Source organism: Abramis brama, assembly GCF_963993115.1.
Source record: "Abramis brama genome assembly, chromosome: 17".
NCBI classification, from domain to species: Eukaryota; Metazoa; Chordata; class Actinopteri; order Cypriniformes; family Leuciscidae; genus Abramis; species Abramis brama.
Genome location: NC_139979.1, coordinates 1,575,964 through 1,590,458, shown reverse-complemented (window position 1 = coordinate 1,590,458; position 14,495 = coordinate 1,575,964). Strand labels below are relative to the sequence as shown.

Here is a 14,495-nt window from a genome sequence, read left to right as displayed (position 1 = left end):
TATGCATTTATGAAGAGGAAAATCATAATATCCAGCATAATTAAGCAAAGATAAGAAGGGAATTTGAAATTTTATTATTACATTTATTTAGGTTAAAATATATGTTGTCCTGACGTAATGTCTTGCATGAAAAACTGGCAATATTTGAAGTAATATTTTAGATTTTTTTTTATCTAAATGTTTCAAGAATACATTTGAACTGATCAATTTATAGGTTATTCTCTTTTGCAAGGTAGTCCTTACATATACAGTACGACTTGAAAAGCTATCCAAACAGGTATAATATATAAGTATGATAAAAGACTCCAATATTCAATAAATAGTTACTTTTATTCATGTTAAAAATCAGAATAAACAAATGATTGTCAGTCTGAGGATTATGTTTGATAATATGAGAAGTGTTATGGAAATTACTAGTGAGACGTTCCCTCGATTAAGCATTTATAAAGATGAGGATCACAATTAAGCAAAAATAAGGAGGGAATTTGAGATTTTATTACATTTATTTAGGTTAAAATAGATGTTGTCCTGACGTAATGTCTTGCATGACAAGCTGGCAATCTTTAAAGTAATATTTTAGATTTTTTTCTCTCTAAACGTTTAAAGAAAGCGTTTTAACTGATCAATTTATAGGTTATTCTCAATAAATCATCATTTTGCAAGGAAGTTCTTACATATACAGTAAGACCTGAAAAACGCTATACAAACGCTATATAAATATGATGTATATCAATATGATAAAAGACTCAAATATTCAATAAATAGTGACATTTGTTCATATTAAAACTGATTGTCAGTCTGAGGATTGTGTTTGTGTCAGATGTTGAGAGCGATCATGCAGCCGGAAGCTCCATCTTGCTCATTACGATTAGAATGATTCCCACCACAAATCCCAGAAATCCCACAAGAATCCCGACCACAAGCACTGCGGTCTCGACCTCCGGAGAGTCTTCCGGCTCCTCCACCTCTGCGCAACACAAACGTCAGCACAAAACACATCAGTCACAATATTTCAAAACATATATACTATATCTATATACATAGATATTTCTCAAAAAATTAATGGTAGAAATAAAAACAACGCATATCCGAAAACAACTTCATGCATTCTAGTATTCGTTTGCTAGTGTGAAATTGTGCATTATTGTGCATCTATAAAATATATTTTTTTAATATATTGAATTAATATTCAATAATAAATAAACTTTTCATTAACTATCATTTAAATATAAAAGGCAGCAAGTGAACATTTGTAGCCTCCATTTGGGTCATAATTTTCTGTTAGTTAAAAAAATAAACAGCAACCATAAATGTTAGGTAATACATTAACTAACATTAACAAATGTATTGCTTATTGTTAGTTATAGTATTTATTTTCTTTGAAAACATTTGTTGATAAAAATACAGCTGTTTATTGTTAGTTCATGTCAGCTCAGGTCTATTAAATATTATTATCAGATTAACTTGATTTTAATAATGTATTAGTAAGTGTTGAAATTAACATTAAGATGAATAAATGCTGTGGAAGTTTTTTTATTTATTGTTAGTTCATGTTAACAAATGAAACCTTATTGTAAAAATGTTACCATAATAATAATTACGTAAAAATTATAAAATAATGTTTTGGCATGTTTTTAGTTCTTGTTGATGAACTGATGGGATTTTTTGACTTGTTTTTTGCTGCTCAGAAATATGAAAACATTCACACAAACATTCTTTGAATAGTAGCTGGGGAAAATCCTCACACACCAGGATCATTCTTCAGTTTGAGCAACTCCTGGTTGGGAATCTTTACCAAAAGTGTCACAAAGGAGATTTAATCATTCATTCAAGAGAATCGTTGAAAAAACGCGGATTCATCCAGTAATGAAACAAGTGAATCTTTATGAGTGAGTCACTGAATCATTCATTCAAGAGAATCGTTCAAAAACACTGATTAATTCAGTAATGAAACAAGTGAAGTCTTTATAAGTGAGTCATTGACTCATTCAGAAATACTGATTCATCCAGTAATGAAACAAGTGAAGTCTTTATGAGTGAGTCATTGAATCATTCATTCAAGAGAATCGTTCAAAAACGCTGATTCAGTAATGAAACAAGTGAAGTCTTTATGAGTGAGTCACTGAATCATTCATTCAAGAGAATCGTTCAAAAACACTGATTAATTCAGTAATGAAACAAGTGAAGTCTTTATAAGTGAGTCATTGACACATACGGAAGCGTATTGCATTCACTTGAGGGAAAATTATCTACTCTGTTTTTCTGAATTAACGAGTTAATTATCTCAGAATTACGAGATCATTTTTCATGAAAAAAAGTTTTTGCTCAGTTTTTCTGAATTAACGAGTTAATTATCTCAGAATTACGAGATAATTTTTCATGAATAAAAAGTTTTTGCTCTGTTTTTCTGAATTAATGACTTAATTATCTCAAAATTATGAGATAATTTTTCATACAAAATATTTTCTGTTTTTCTGAATTAATGACTTAATTATCTCGTAATTCTGAGATAAATAAGTCATTAATTCAGAAAAACAGAGCAAAAACTTTTTATTCATGAAAAATTATCTCGTAATTCTGAGATAATTAAGTCATTAATTCAGAAAAACAGAGCAAAAACTTTTTATTCATGAAAAATTATCTCGTAATTCTGAGATAATTAACTCGTTAATTCAGAAAAACAGAGTAGATTATTTTCCCTCAAGTGAATGCAATACGCTTCCGTAGTCTCATTCAGAAATACTGATTCATCTAGTAATGAAACAAGTGAAGTCTTTATGAGTGAGTCATTGAATAATTCATTCAAGAGAATCGTTCAAAAACGCTGATTCATCCAGTAATGAAACAAGTGAAATCTTTATGAGTGAGTCATTGAATCATTCATTCAAGAAGAAGAAGAAGAGGATCAGCTCACCCCAGAAGCGTGTGAGTTCCTCCTGCAGTCCTCGGTGTCGTACGCTGCAGCTGTAAACGTCTCCGCGCTCAGGACTGAAGCTCAGGTAGGAGAACACACGGAAGCTGAAGTCCCGGTTGGAGTAATACTGCGTCTCGCTGACGTCCCACTCGCTCACCGGCTCTCCGTTCCTCCTCCACGAGATGTTCACGGGCGGCGGGTGGAAGTTCGACACCGAACAGATGAGGGTGTTTTCAGCCCCGAGCTTCACGTCGCTCTCGGTGTACAGCAGTGTGTCCGGAGGAACTGAGAGATCAGATAACATACAGTATGACTATCTGTGTGTGTGCGCATCACTGGCTCATGGGAATGTTGTTCTGATGACAGACAGGGTACGGCAAGCCGTTTGACATTTTAGCAACATTTTAGTAACTAGTAACAGGTTTAGTGACAACATGTTACAATGTTTACATGGTACAATTTCTGGTAAGCTACGTTTGTTAATTTTTAGCTTGACACAAATTTCTTGATTTCAATTAAATTAAATTCTTGTGATTTGATTTAATATTGACTCATTTGGATAAACATTAGGTACACAAGATAGGCGTTAATTTTTCTCCAAAAAAACAAAAAAACAAACAAACAAAAAACTCACCTAATGCTGCAAACATAGAGACCTATCAGCTGGTAGTATTATTTAAGGTTAAAAATAGACTAACTCAAATTAAATATCCGTTTTTTTATTATAATAACAACTTTAGTAAAAGTAAAATAAAGTTACGTCCGGTCAAAGTCGAAACTTCAAGCGGGTGTATCTCCGGAACCAAGCCGAGTGAGTGAGTGCGTGCGTGTTGGCAGCTCTGATGTCACATACAAAATCAGTCAGCTAAAAATTTATTAATTTGAACAATGTAATAATTTGAGGCAGAAACTGAATCATGACTGAACTGTTTTATATTTCTTAATCAAGCCTGTCAAAAAGGCATTTTCACCACAAAATCAAAATAAACTCTTAAAGAAAATGAGACCTGACTATTATTGCATGACAAGCATATTTTGCCCTCTCAAATTCTCGTTACTTTAAAGCAAAAATCTATTTAAGTAACTAGCGTTACTTTTTTGAAAAAGTAACTTGGAATTTTGGATATTTTGTTGTAAATTGAAAAAGTAATGCGTTACTTTTACTAGTTACTTGAAAAAGTAATCTGACTAACTCAAGTTACTTGTAACGAGTTGCACACAACACTGATTACCGATGGATTGAGGAGGGTTGTGTTCTCCAGCAACACAGCGAGGGATGTTGTAGAAGCAGGTGCCGATGGACAAGTGCGCTTCAGACGGTAAACTACGGTTGAGTCTCCAGTCCGACGCGAACTCCGGTAAACGCTGTCGCGCTGTGAAGTGTGTGGGATCCACGTGCCAGAGCTCCTGTCCATCAAACTCCAGCTCAAACCCAGCATCCATTAGCTCTATGTGGCAGTAGGTCAGCTGACGCATCAAATGCTCATCGCCTGAGGGAGGAAAATATTATTATAATTTTAAATAGCTGTTTTCTATGTGAATATATAGTAAAATGTAATTTATTCCTGTGATCAAAGCTGAATTTTCAGCATCATTACTCCAGTCTTCAGTGTCACATGATCCTTCAGAAATCATTCTGATATGACGCTCAAAAACATTTATGATTATTATCAATGTTGAAACAAGATTTTTACATGTTGTATTTTGGGATTCTTTGAATAATAGAAAGTTCAAAAGAACAGCATTTATCTGAAATAGAAAGCTTTTGTAATGTTATACACTACCAGTCAAAAGTTTGGGGTCAGTAAGAATTTTTATTTAATTTTTTTGGCGGGAAATAAATAAAATAAATCAATACTTTTATTCATCAAGGATTAATTAAACTGATCAAAAGTGACAGTAAAGACATTTATAATGTTACAAAAGATTCTATTTCAAATAAATGCTGTTCTTTTGAACTTTCTATTCAAAGAAAAAAACATGTTTTAACATTGATAATCATAAATGTTTCTTGAGCATCAAATCATCATATCAGAATGATTTCTGAAGGACACTGAAGACTGGAGTAATGATGCTGAAAATTCAACTTTGATCACAGGAATAAATTACACTTTACTATATATTCACATAGAAAAGTTATTTTAAATTGTCATAATATTTTAAAAATATTATTTTTTTGTTGTTGTATTTTTAATCAAATAAATGCAGCCTTGATGAGCAGAAGAGACTTCGGTTACCCTTTATTTTCAGGTGTCATTGTTACAGTGTAATTATATATTTAAGTACTGAGTAATATTAATTAACTACATGTACTTACTATAGGGTTAGGGTAGGATTAGGGTTTGGTTGAGGGTTAGTTGCATGTAATTATGCATAATTTACTGTTAATACTATTGTAAGTACATGTAACATATGTAACAAGGACACTGTAAAATAAAGTGTATTCTATTTTTAAAACATTAAAAATCGTACCAATTCAAAACCTTTGAACAGTGTCTAAACACGGGATAATAAACAATAGGAACAAACTCAGATGTTCAATTATCAAGAAAATAAAATCATTACCTTTGGCTCCTGAGAAACTCCAGAAGACTCGTGTGGAAGAGAAGGAACATCCGCAGCATTTGGAGGTCGAGAGCCGAATGCCAGACAGGAGTTTACTGGAAATATTTACTTCCTCCATTCTTCACAATACAGGTTCCTCGTGCCGGAGAGAAACTAGAGCACTGAATTCCACACGCCAGGTTTCAGTTCTTTTGTGACGCATGAAACCATTGTTTTTATTCTGTGACAGCGATTGTGCATCAAGCTTATGATATTAGAAACGGTTCCAGGTCATTTATGACTGGATTAATGCTCTGGACTGATAGAGAACAGGTTACTAAAATAAAATTAAGGCACATTCACACCAAGGACGATAAAGCTCGAAAAATCGTTCTTAATATAAAGGAATAACCATAAATATGATAGTGAAAGATATAATTGGAATCACTTTCTGAACAATAAAAACTTTAGCCAATCAGAATCCACCCTGCTCTTAAAGCGGCAGACGACAAAACCGCAGCGCGTGCTAGAATAAACGGAACGATATCGTCCGCTAGTGCATGCTAATATAGTTATCGGTTTTATTATCGGCTCGTTCCCACACATCAACATTTTAACATCCAATCAAATCCATCCTATTTTGCATATTAAAAATTATACAGAAAGCATTAAAAAAAAAAATAGAATCAACATTTTAAAATCCCATAACAGTAACATCCTATTTTGCAATGTTATTTGCATATTAAAAATTATATTTGAAAGCATGAATCAGCTTTTTAAAATCCCATAACAGTAAAATCCTATTTTGCATGTTACAAATTATATTTTAAAGGTTATTTTTAATGTTGACTTTTGTGTGTGTGTGTGTGTGTGTGTGTGTGTGTGTGTAAACGAGCCTTTTCAGTTTTTTCTCATGATGCACTGACATTAATTTATACATGTAATGAACAAAAACACTTTTTGACCAATGGATTCTGAACTGTTGTCAGTGAAAGAATTGAAGCATAAAAATGAGAATCAAAATTTTAACATCCAATAAAATCCATCCTATTTTGCATGTTATTTGCATATTGCAAATGATATTTTAAAGGTTATTTTTAATGTTGACATTTTGTGTGTGTGTGTGTGTGACATTCATTTATACATGTCATGGACAAAAACACTTTTTGACCAATGGATTCTGAACTGTTGTAAATAATAAACTGGGTTTTTGCTATTAAATTTCCATTGATTTACAGCGGAGTAAAAACTTCCAAAAAAAAGTTCCCTGATGTTTCAAGTTTTTCATGACTTTGGGAATCCCAGTAAAATCAAAATGCCCTTGCTTAAGTTTACTAATAAACAGCATTATAACAGCCACAACAGTAGACCTCGCGTTTCCGGTTTGGCAAGGCTGAACTGTACCATACACACACACACACACACACACACAAATGCAATATAAAACATTAAATAAACACCACTTCACACAGTTCACTTGTTGTGTTTGTATTTCCATCCAAATAAAAACCAACGTATAATCTGGAGTGCATAAACTCTTAATTATACAGCAGATAAGGAGTATTACGTCACAATGATCTGCCAGTTGTCTTATATATTCAGAAAGAATAATCTTAGAGAAACGCAAAGAAACACAAAGGAGAAAGATCATGTTATTATGGACTCTATATACAGGAACTAAAAGAGGGTTTCTATTGCTTCTAGTTTTCCACTACAAACCAGATCCACTCTCAACATTCAACTTAACCAGCGAATTCAATCTAGCAGCTTTTCCTCTAGAGCTTTAAGAACAAACGCAGTCCAGTGAGGCGCTATGGCTGTTAGCTTTCAGATTGATGCAATTTCACAGACAGATTTATGACAAAACGTGTAATTTGACATTGATCTGATCATGTAAAAAAAGAGATCAAAGCAATATCAGAACTGTAACTAGAGCAGTTTCACTCACGGCACGATGCACTGCAAACCGTACGCAAATGTTTGAGTTATTATATCATACTGTACATACAGAACAAACCCCAGAGCAGTCCATTGCATCGTAGCACAGAATCCGAAACTCTTTAAAGCCAATGCAAAGTAGCTCTTATTTTCTTAACACTTCTGCCCATGTGATCGAGCATCTATTATGCGTTTCGTCGCTCGAAACGACATCCGACACCGGCCCTGATGTTCACAGCAATGCCGACAGAAGCAATAAATGTAAATTAAATGGAAGCAAAACAAAACAACAAGCCATTTCGTCAACTAAGAAAAGTAGTTATGATCACACACTCTCATCGGAGTTTCCCATTATGGGCGTTTTTGGTAAAAGTCTTCTTTATAAAAGAAAAAAAATCATCCTACACGATATATACATTTTTTTTTTTTTACACTGAAGTAAACGTAAGCACAGAGTTCCTGGGTTCAGGATGCACGGAAAACAACGCGAGGACCACGGTTCTGAACGCTTCCCAGAATTCTTCACCTGGAGTCGGAGTCACTGGAGTCGGATGAGGAGGATGAGGATGAGGATGAGGAAGAGTCCGAGCTGGAGCTGCTGGCGCTGAGACGTGACGACGCTGTGTGAGGATCCACAACACTGGGCTTCTCCGCTGAAACACACACAAGAAACGTGTTTTGCCGTTGACTTGGATTGGAAAATGTAGCAACATGCTTGTGAATATTGGAAACAAAGTATATTTTAACAAGGAAAAGTAATTTAAAAAAAATTGCTTTTTTTTTAAAGGCCAAGTAATTTTCATATAGGTTTATAATAGCTTAGAATACAATAGATGAAAGTGTATGTATATATATATATATATATATATATATATATATATATATATATATATAAATATATAAATGGCTAAAAACGTGTAATTTTTAAATAAGAAATATTATTGTTTTTAAAAAAAAAATCGAAGTATTATTATTATTATTCATAAATAAAATATGTTTATTATAATAATATTTATTATTAAATATTTGTATTATTCCAATAGCAATATTTCTAATTTTAATACTTTATTTAGTAATAATAATAATAATTTATTTTATAATATTGGAAACAAAGTATATTTTTAAAATAAATATATAAGATGTTTTTACAAGGAAAAGTAATAAAAACAAATAGCTTGTTATTAAAGGCCAAGTAATTTTCATATAGGTTTATAATAGTTTAGAATACAATAGATAAAATACATAAATAAAAAATATATATAAATGGCTAAAAATCTAACTTTTATATAAAATTCTTGTAGGATTTTTACAATATACAACTTCTACAGTTTGCCTGCACCTGAGAGAGAAATACTGTAAAAGTTGAATGTGTATATCTAAAATAAGGAATATTACTATTATAACTACTATATAATTATTATTACTATAAACTAAATATTTTATATTATTATTATTCATATTAATAAATACTTTTATTTTTATTTATAAAACAATTTTTACTATTATAATAATATTTATTAATAAATATTTGTATTATTACAATAGCAACATTTCTTATTTTGATAATTTAAGTAATAATAATTATTTATTTTATAGTACAGCTTTAAAACGACAATACTAATATTTATGGCCATCTTAATTTCATTTTCAAATGCAAAAAAAAAAAAAAATTCTGAATCACGAGAGCCTTAAAGTTTCTCTTTCATTGACGTCAGCCAGTGTTTTTTGCATGTTTTGTTCCCTAATGCATGTTATAAGCGACGGATTCATTGGAGCAGCGTTTATTGCAAACTGAGATTTATTAACCGCTCATGATCACGTGCAAATGAACACAGCGCCGCGATTTACTCTGAAAAACTAAGTGCATATATTTCATTAATTAAATTGCAACCTTTGTGATTTTGTTTTTATTTTGATTCCTCGTGCAGCTCTATGCATTCGTCTGTTGAACTGCATCTTGGGCATTGTGTTTTTTTTTCTTTCTAGTTGTTTTTGAGTGCAAGATCTCGTCCTCTGTGTGCTTATTTTCACCTGCTTGTTCAACAACAGCTCTACACACACACACACACACTAAACTGGTCCCATAAAGGCAACGTTGGCCTGATCCTCACTTACACCGGACTCATACTGATTGAGTCCTGACACCACATAGACACAACAGCTGGTCTAGAGAACACACTGCACACCTTTGGGTTTCTGGGGTTTCTTGGCGGAGTTCAGTTGTCCGCTCACGTCCAGTAATCTCCTCTCCAGTTCTCTCTTCTTCTCCAGAGCCAGTTCCTCTCGACTCTTCCCTCCTTCCTTCTTCACCACTGCACACAGGAGGTGATCTACATTACACTTTATACGGTAACACTTTATTTTACAGTGTCACACTGAACTTACCATAGTAATAACAGTAAATGATGCATAATTACATGCAACTAACCCTCAACCAAATCCTAACTCTATAGTAAGTACATGTAGTTGCTTAATATTACTCAGTACTTAAATATGTAATTACACTGTAACAATGACACCTTAAAATAAAGTGTAACCCTTTATGCGCTGCACCACAAATAGTGCCAGCTAAAACATGCATTAGAACTGATTTTAACAGCAAGTTTAAATTGGTAATGGTGTAAATCATGATGCATATGAAACTGAGATATTGAGCTGCACAATTAAAATAACAGATCCCGATTTTCTCACGATTCTGAATAGACAACTATACAAAATAACACAATTTACTAGAGGTTCTGACACAATGATTGCTGCAGTATATTTATAAAATTATGTAATTATTTTTAATTATTTAGAAAAAAAAAATGGTTCGGACACAGTGTTATTTGCTCAAGAAAAATTTTAAAATATTTACTATGATTTTTTTTTTTTTAAATCAATGCTTGAATGAATTAATGATTCAATGACTTTTTTCATTTTTTAATTAATCTATTGAATGAATGATTCAGTGACTCACTCGCTCAAAGATTTCACTGGTTCAAAAATGCTGATTCATTCAGTAATGAAACAAATCTATTGAATGAATGATTCAATGACTCACTCATAAAGACTTCACTTGTTTCATTACTGGATGAATCAGCATTTTTGAACTAATCTCTTGAATGAATGATTCAATGACTCACTCATAAAGACTTCACTTGTTTCATTACTGGATGAATCAGCATTTTTGAACTAATCTCTTGAATGAATGATTCAATGACTCACTCATAAAGACTTCACTTGTTTCATTACTGGATGAATCAGCATTTTTGAACTAATCTCTTGAATGAATGATTCAGTGACTCGCTCATAAAGACTTCACTTGTTTCATTACTGGATGAATCAGCATTTTTGAGCGATTCTCTTGAATGAATGATTCAGTGACTCGCTCATAAAGACTTCACTTGTTTCATTACTGGATGAATCAGCATTTTTGAACTAATCTCTTGAATTAATGATTCAGTGACTCGCTCATAAAGACTTCACTTGTTTCATTACTGGATGAATCAGCATTTTTGAACAAATCTCTTGAATGAATGATTCAGTGACTTGCTCATAAAGACTTCACTTGTTTCATTACTGGATGAATCAGCATTTTTGAGCGATTCTCTTGAATGGATGATTCAATGACTCACTAATGAAGACTTCTTATTTGATTACCAGATGAATCTGCATTTTTGAACTAATCGATCGAATGAATAGGTGTGTTGGACTTAAAGCAACGCTTTAACATCAAAGTACCACGAGAGCGATTCAAAAGCATTCGGAGCCGTCTGCTCTCGCGATCTATTAACGATTAATCGTGCAGCTCAATTTTGACAGAAAACGTTGATGTTTTTAAGCTATATCGTCCAGGTTTACTTACAATCATCAAACCTCAGGTCACCATACGGCTTGCGGGGCTTCTTGCGCAGACAGGTCATGACGTAGCGTTCCAGCTCACGCAGCGTGGACGGCTTCAGCGTCTCGAAGTCGATTTCGATCTCCTCGGGGTTGGTGTCTCGCAGCGAGGGCTCTCGGGACTGGATGATGTGAACCACACGCCCCAGTTTCTCCCCGGGAAGCTTGTTGATGTCCAGACTGAGCTGCCGCTTGTCATCGTAACTCATGGGAAGACCGTCTTCCTCTTCCTCAGAGTCGTAGTGAGGCAAACACACGGGGGCGGCCGGCGCAAAACGAGATGAGGCGGATTTCTTTGTGTTTCTGCCAGAGTGAATAAATCAAATTAATTAGATACAAATAAACTAGGGGTGTAACGATGCCCTCATGTCACGATTCGATACATATCACGAAACTGAACTCACGATACGATATTATTGTGATACTCCAAGACATATGATAAAAGGTTAACATTTTTTTTTACTGTTGATTAAAATGCTAAATTTAGTGTTACATTGTGTGTGTAAATGAATAGTCTTGGACTTGGTACTGAAGCCCAAAGCACAGGACAATAGAGACACCAGAATAACAATATTCATGATTCTGAAGCTGAAAATACAGAATTATTTTAGACGAATATTCTTGCACTCTTTCACTGACTAGATATATTTAAAATAACGTAGGACACTTGTACTGGAAACATAAGACCATTTAGCATTATCAGGACCCACAAATATTCCCCCATTGCATTATTATACATTATATTCAACATTATATATTAGTTTGATGTAGTACTGGCACTAAAACTCTGTAAACTTTCTCACACAGTAATTTTCATTTTGGGTGAATTATACACAATACTTGTCACGATACATATTGATGCATTTTTGTATTGCGATATACACCCCTAAAATATACAATTCAAAACATTACATTTGGACATAGTCATCCATATCATCACATATCAGTGAACAGGAAAGGTGAAACTCACTTGTTTTTGCTGCTTTTCTTGGTCGGGCCTTTCTTACTCTGTGTGGATGACAGTGAAGCTCGGCTCGATTTGCTTTTGGGCATTTTGTCCCGTTCATCACTCAAACTCCGACTTCCTCTGCGCTTCTCCGGCTTCTTTTTCTTCTTCTTGTCCTTCTTTTTCTCTCGTTTTCTTTTGGGTTTGACAATCGGGCCAGATGAGAGGGCGGCGAGCTGCTCATGCACCGCTCTGAGCTAAACACAAGAGCAGAGTTACAACCCCGCTGTGATGGAAGACTTTGTTGGATTTTATTTATTTATTTATGTATATATATATATATATATATATATATATATATATATATTTATATTTATATATTTATATTTATATTTATATTTATATTTATATTTATATTTATATATATATATATATATATATATATATATATATATATATATACACACACACACATACATACTACCGATCAAAAGTTTTAGATCGGTACGATTTTTAATGTTTTTAAAAGAAGTCTCTTCTGCTCACCAAGGCTGCATTTATTTAATTAAAAAAACAAACAAAAACAGTAATATTGTGAAATATTATTACAATTTAAATCAGCTGTTTTATATGTGAATATATAGTAAAGTGTAATTTATTCCTGTGATCAAAGCTGAATGTTCAGCATCATTACTCCAGTCTTCAGTGTCACATGATCCTTCAGAAATCATTCTAATATGATGATTTGATGCTCAAGAAACATTTATGATTATTATCAGTGTTGAAAACAGTTTTTTACATTTTTATTTCATGATGCTATGATGAATAGAAAGTTCAAAAGAACAGCATTTATCTGAAATCTAAAGCTTTTGTAACACTAAACACTACCGTTCAAAAGTTTGGGGTCAGTAAGAATTTTAATTTTATTTTTGGGGGAAAGAAATAAAATAAATCAATACTTTTATTCATCAAGGATGAGTTAAACTGATCAAAAATTACAGTAAAGACATTTATAATGTTAGAAAATGTTCTATTTTAAATAAATGCTGTTCTTTTGAACTTTCAATTCATCAAAGAATTTAAAAAAAAAAATTGTACACAACCGTTTTCAACATTGATAATAATAATGAATGTTTCTTGAGCATCAAATCCTCATATTAGAGTGATTTCTGAAGGATCATGTGACACTGAAGACTGGAGTAATGATGCTGAAAATTCAGCTTTGATCACAGGAATAAATTACACTTTAAAATATATTAAAATAGAAAACAGTCATTTTAAATTGTCATAATATTTCACGATAATTAATTATGAAAAATTTTTTTTTTTAAATTATTTTTATCAAATAAATGCAGCCTTGGTGAGCAGAAGAGACTTCTTTTAAAAACATAAAAAAATCTTACCGATCTAAAACTTTTGACCAGTAGTGTGTGTGTGTATATATGTATATGTGTGTGTGTGTGTGCATGTGTGAAGATGTGTGTAACAGGAAGGACTGTGTACCTGAGTACACACCTGGTCCTGTAGTTGGGCCAGGCGTTGAGCTCGCTCCTCCTCGCTGTCCGAGCTCGGCTCACTGTCGCTGCTCGGCTCGCTCTCCGACGAAGAGGAGGAGGAGGATGAAGAGGAGGAGGAGGAGGATGAAGAGGAGGAGTGGTGCATTCCCAGCATGCCCCTGTTCCGTCCCAATGGAATAGGAGACAATTCCTCTTCCTCCGAAACCTCGTCAGGCATTTTTGCGAAGCGAAACTCAAACACGTCCTGTGGAAAGACAGAGGGAAAAACTGAATCAGCATACGAAATCCTAACAAAAATTAACAAGTTAATAAATCACAATAATAATAAATAATCAAATAAATCAGGTGTAATAATTTAAAACAAAAGTTAATAACTGGGAAAACTGAGAATATATGCAAGACAAGTAAAGTGTTATTATTATCTATTTTAAAATAAAGTAAAATATTTAAAGTAAAATAAAGTTATTATTTGTATATTATTTTAGTTATATTATATTATTTTATTTAAATTATATTTTTTTAAACTTTTTTTTATTTATTTAAATCGCTCTCAGTTTGACTAAGCTGATATTACGCAAAATAATATCAGGCTTTATTTTTTCCAATAAAACCATAAAATAAGAATATTTAAAAACACTAAAATGAAAAATAAATTATAATTAATAAATAATGTTTAAAAAACTAAATGAGTAATAATAATGATAATTTAAAACATCCAAAAATAATAAAAACAAAAATATTATTACAAAATAAA

General features: G+C 32.7%; 2 protein-coding genes across 12 annotated transcripts in view; both read right to left on the bottom strand.

The window, feature by feature from the left end:
* Positions 1 to 58: 58 nt before the first annotated feature.
* On the bottom strand, positions 59 to 5,721 carry LOC311067916 (RLA class II histocompatibility antigen, DP alpha-1 chain-like). The gene is made up of 4 exons (XM_084090057.1): positions 5,480 to 5,721; positions 4,147 to 4,404; positions 2,915 to 3,199; positions 59 to 967 (listed from the first exon to the last, which is right to left on the bottom strand). The coding sequence occupies exons 1-4, from the start codon at positions 5,595 to 5,597 to the stop codon at positions 834 to 836; spliced, it is 795 nt and encodes a 264-aa protein (XP_083946183.1). The 5' UTR covers positions 5,598 to 5,721; the 3' UTR covers positions 59 to 833.
* A 1,209-nt stretch (positions 5,722 to 6,930) lies between these two features.
* brd2b (bromodomain containing 2b) overlaps positions 6,931 to 14,495 on the bottom strand; it is a 30,183-nt gene continuing 22,618 nt past the window's right edge. For 7 of the 11 annotated variants that reach the window (XM_084089099.1, XM_084089106.1, XM_084089100.1 and 4 more), the window contains 5 exons: positions 13,728 to 13,985; positions 12,249 to 12,481; positions 11,244 to 11,581; positions 9,583 to 9,708; positions 6,931 to 8,049 (listed from right to left, as the gene is read on the bottom strand). In XM_084089099.1, the coding sequence (XP_083945225.1) occupies positions 7,919 to 8,049; positions 9,583 to 9,708; positions 11,244 to 11,581; positions 12,249 to 12,481; positions 13,728 to 13,985 (1,086 nt within the window). In that variant the 3' untranslated portion in view covers positions 6,931 to 7,918. The remainder of the gene's footprint in view (positions 8,050 to 9,582; positions 9,709 to 11,243; positions 11,582 to 12,248; positions 12,482 to 13,727; positions 13,986 to 14,495) is intronic. The other 4 variants (XM_084089102.1, XM_084089101.1, XM_084089107.1 and 1 more) reach the window with 1 other exon arrangement.

Bases quoted from the DNA above. Each gene is read 5' to 3' on its own strand.
- LOC311067916 (XM_084090057.1), bottom strand. From the start codon at position 5,597: ATGGAGGAAGTAAATATTTCCAGTAAACTCCTGTCTGGCATTCGGCTC. The intron at 3,200-4,146 runs GTAATCAGTGTT...CTGATCTCTCAG, and splicing joins CAACCCTCCTCAATCCATCG to TTCCTCCGGACACACTGCTG. The intron at 968-2,914 runs GTGAGCTGATCC...TGTGTTGCGCAG, and splicing joins GGAACTCACACGCTTCTGGG to AGGTGGAGGAGCCGGAAGAC.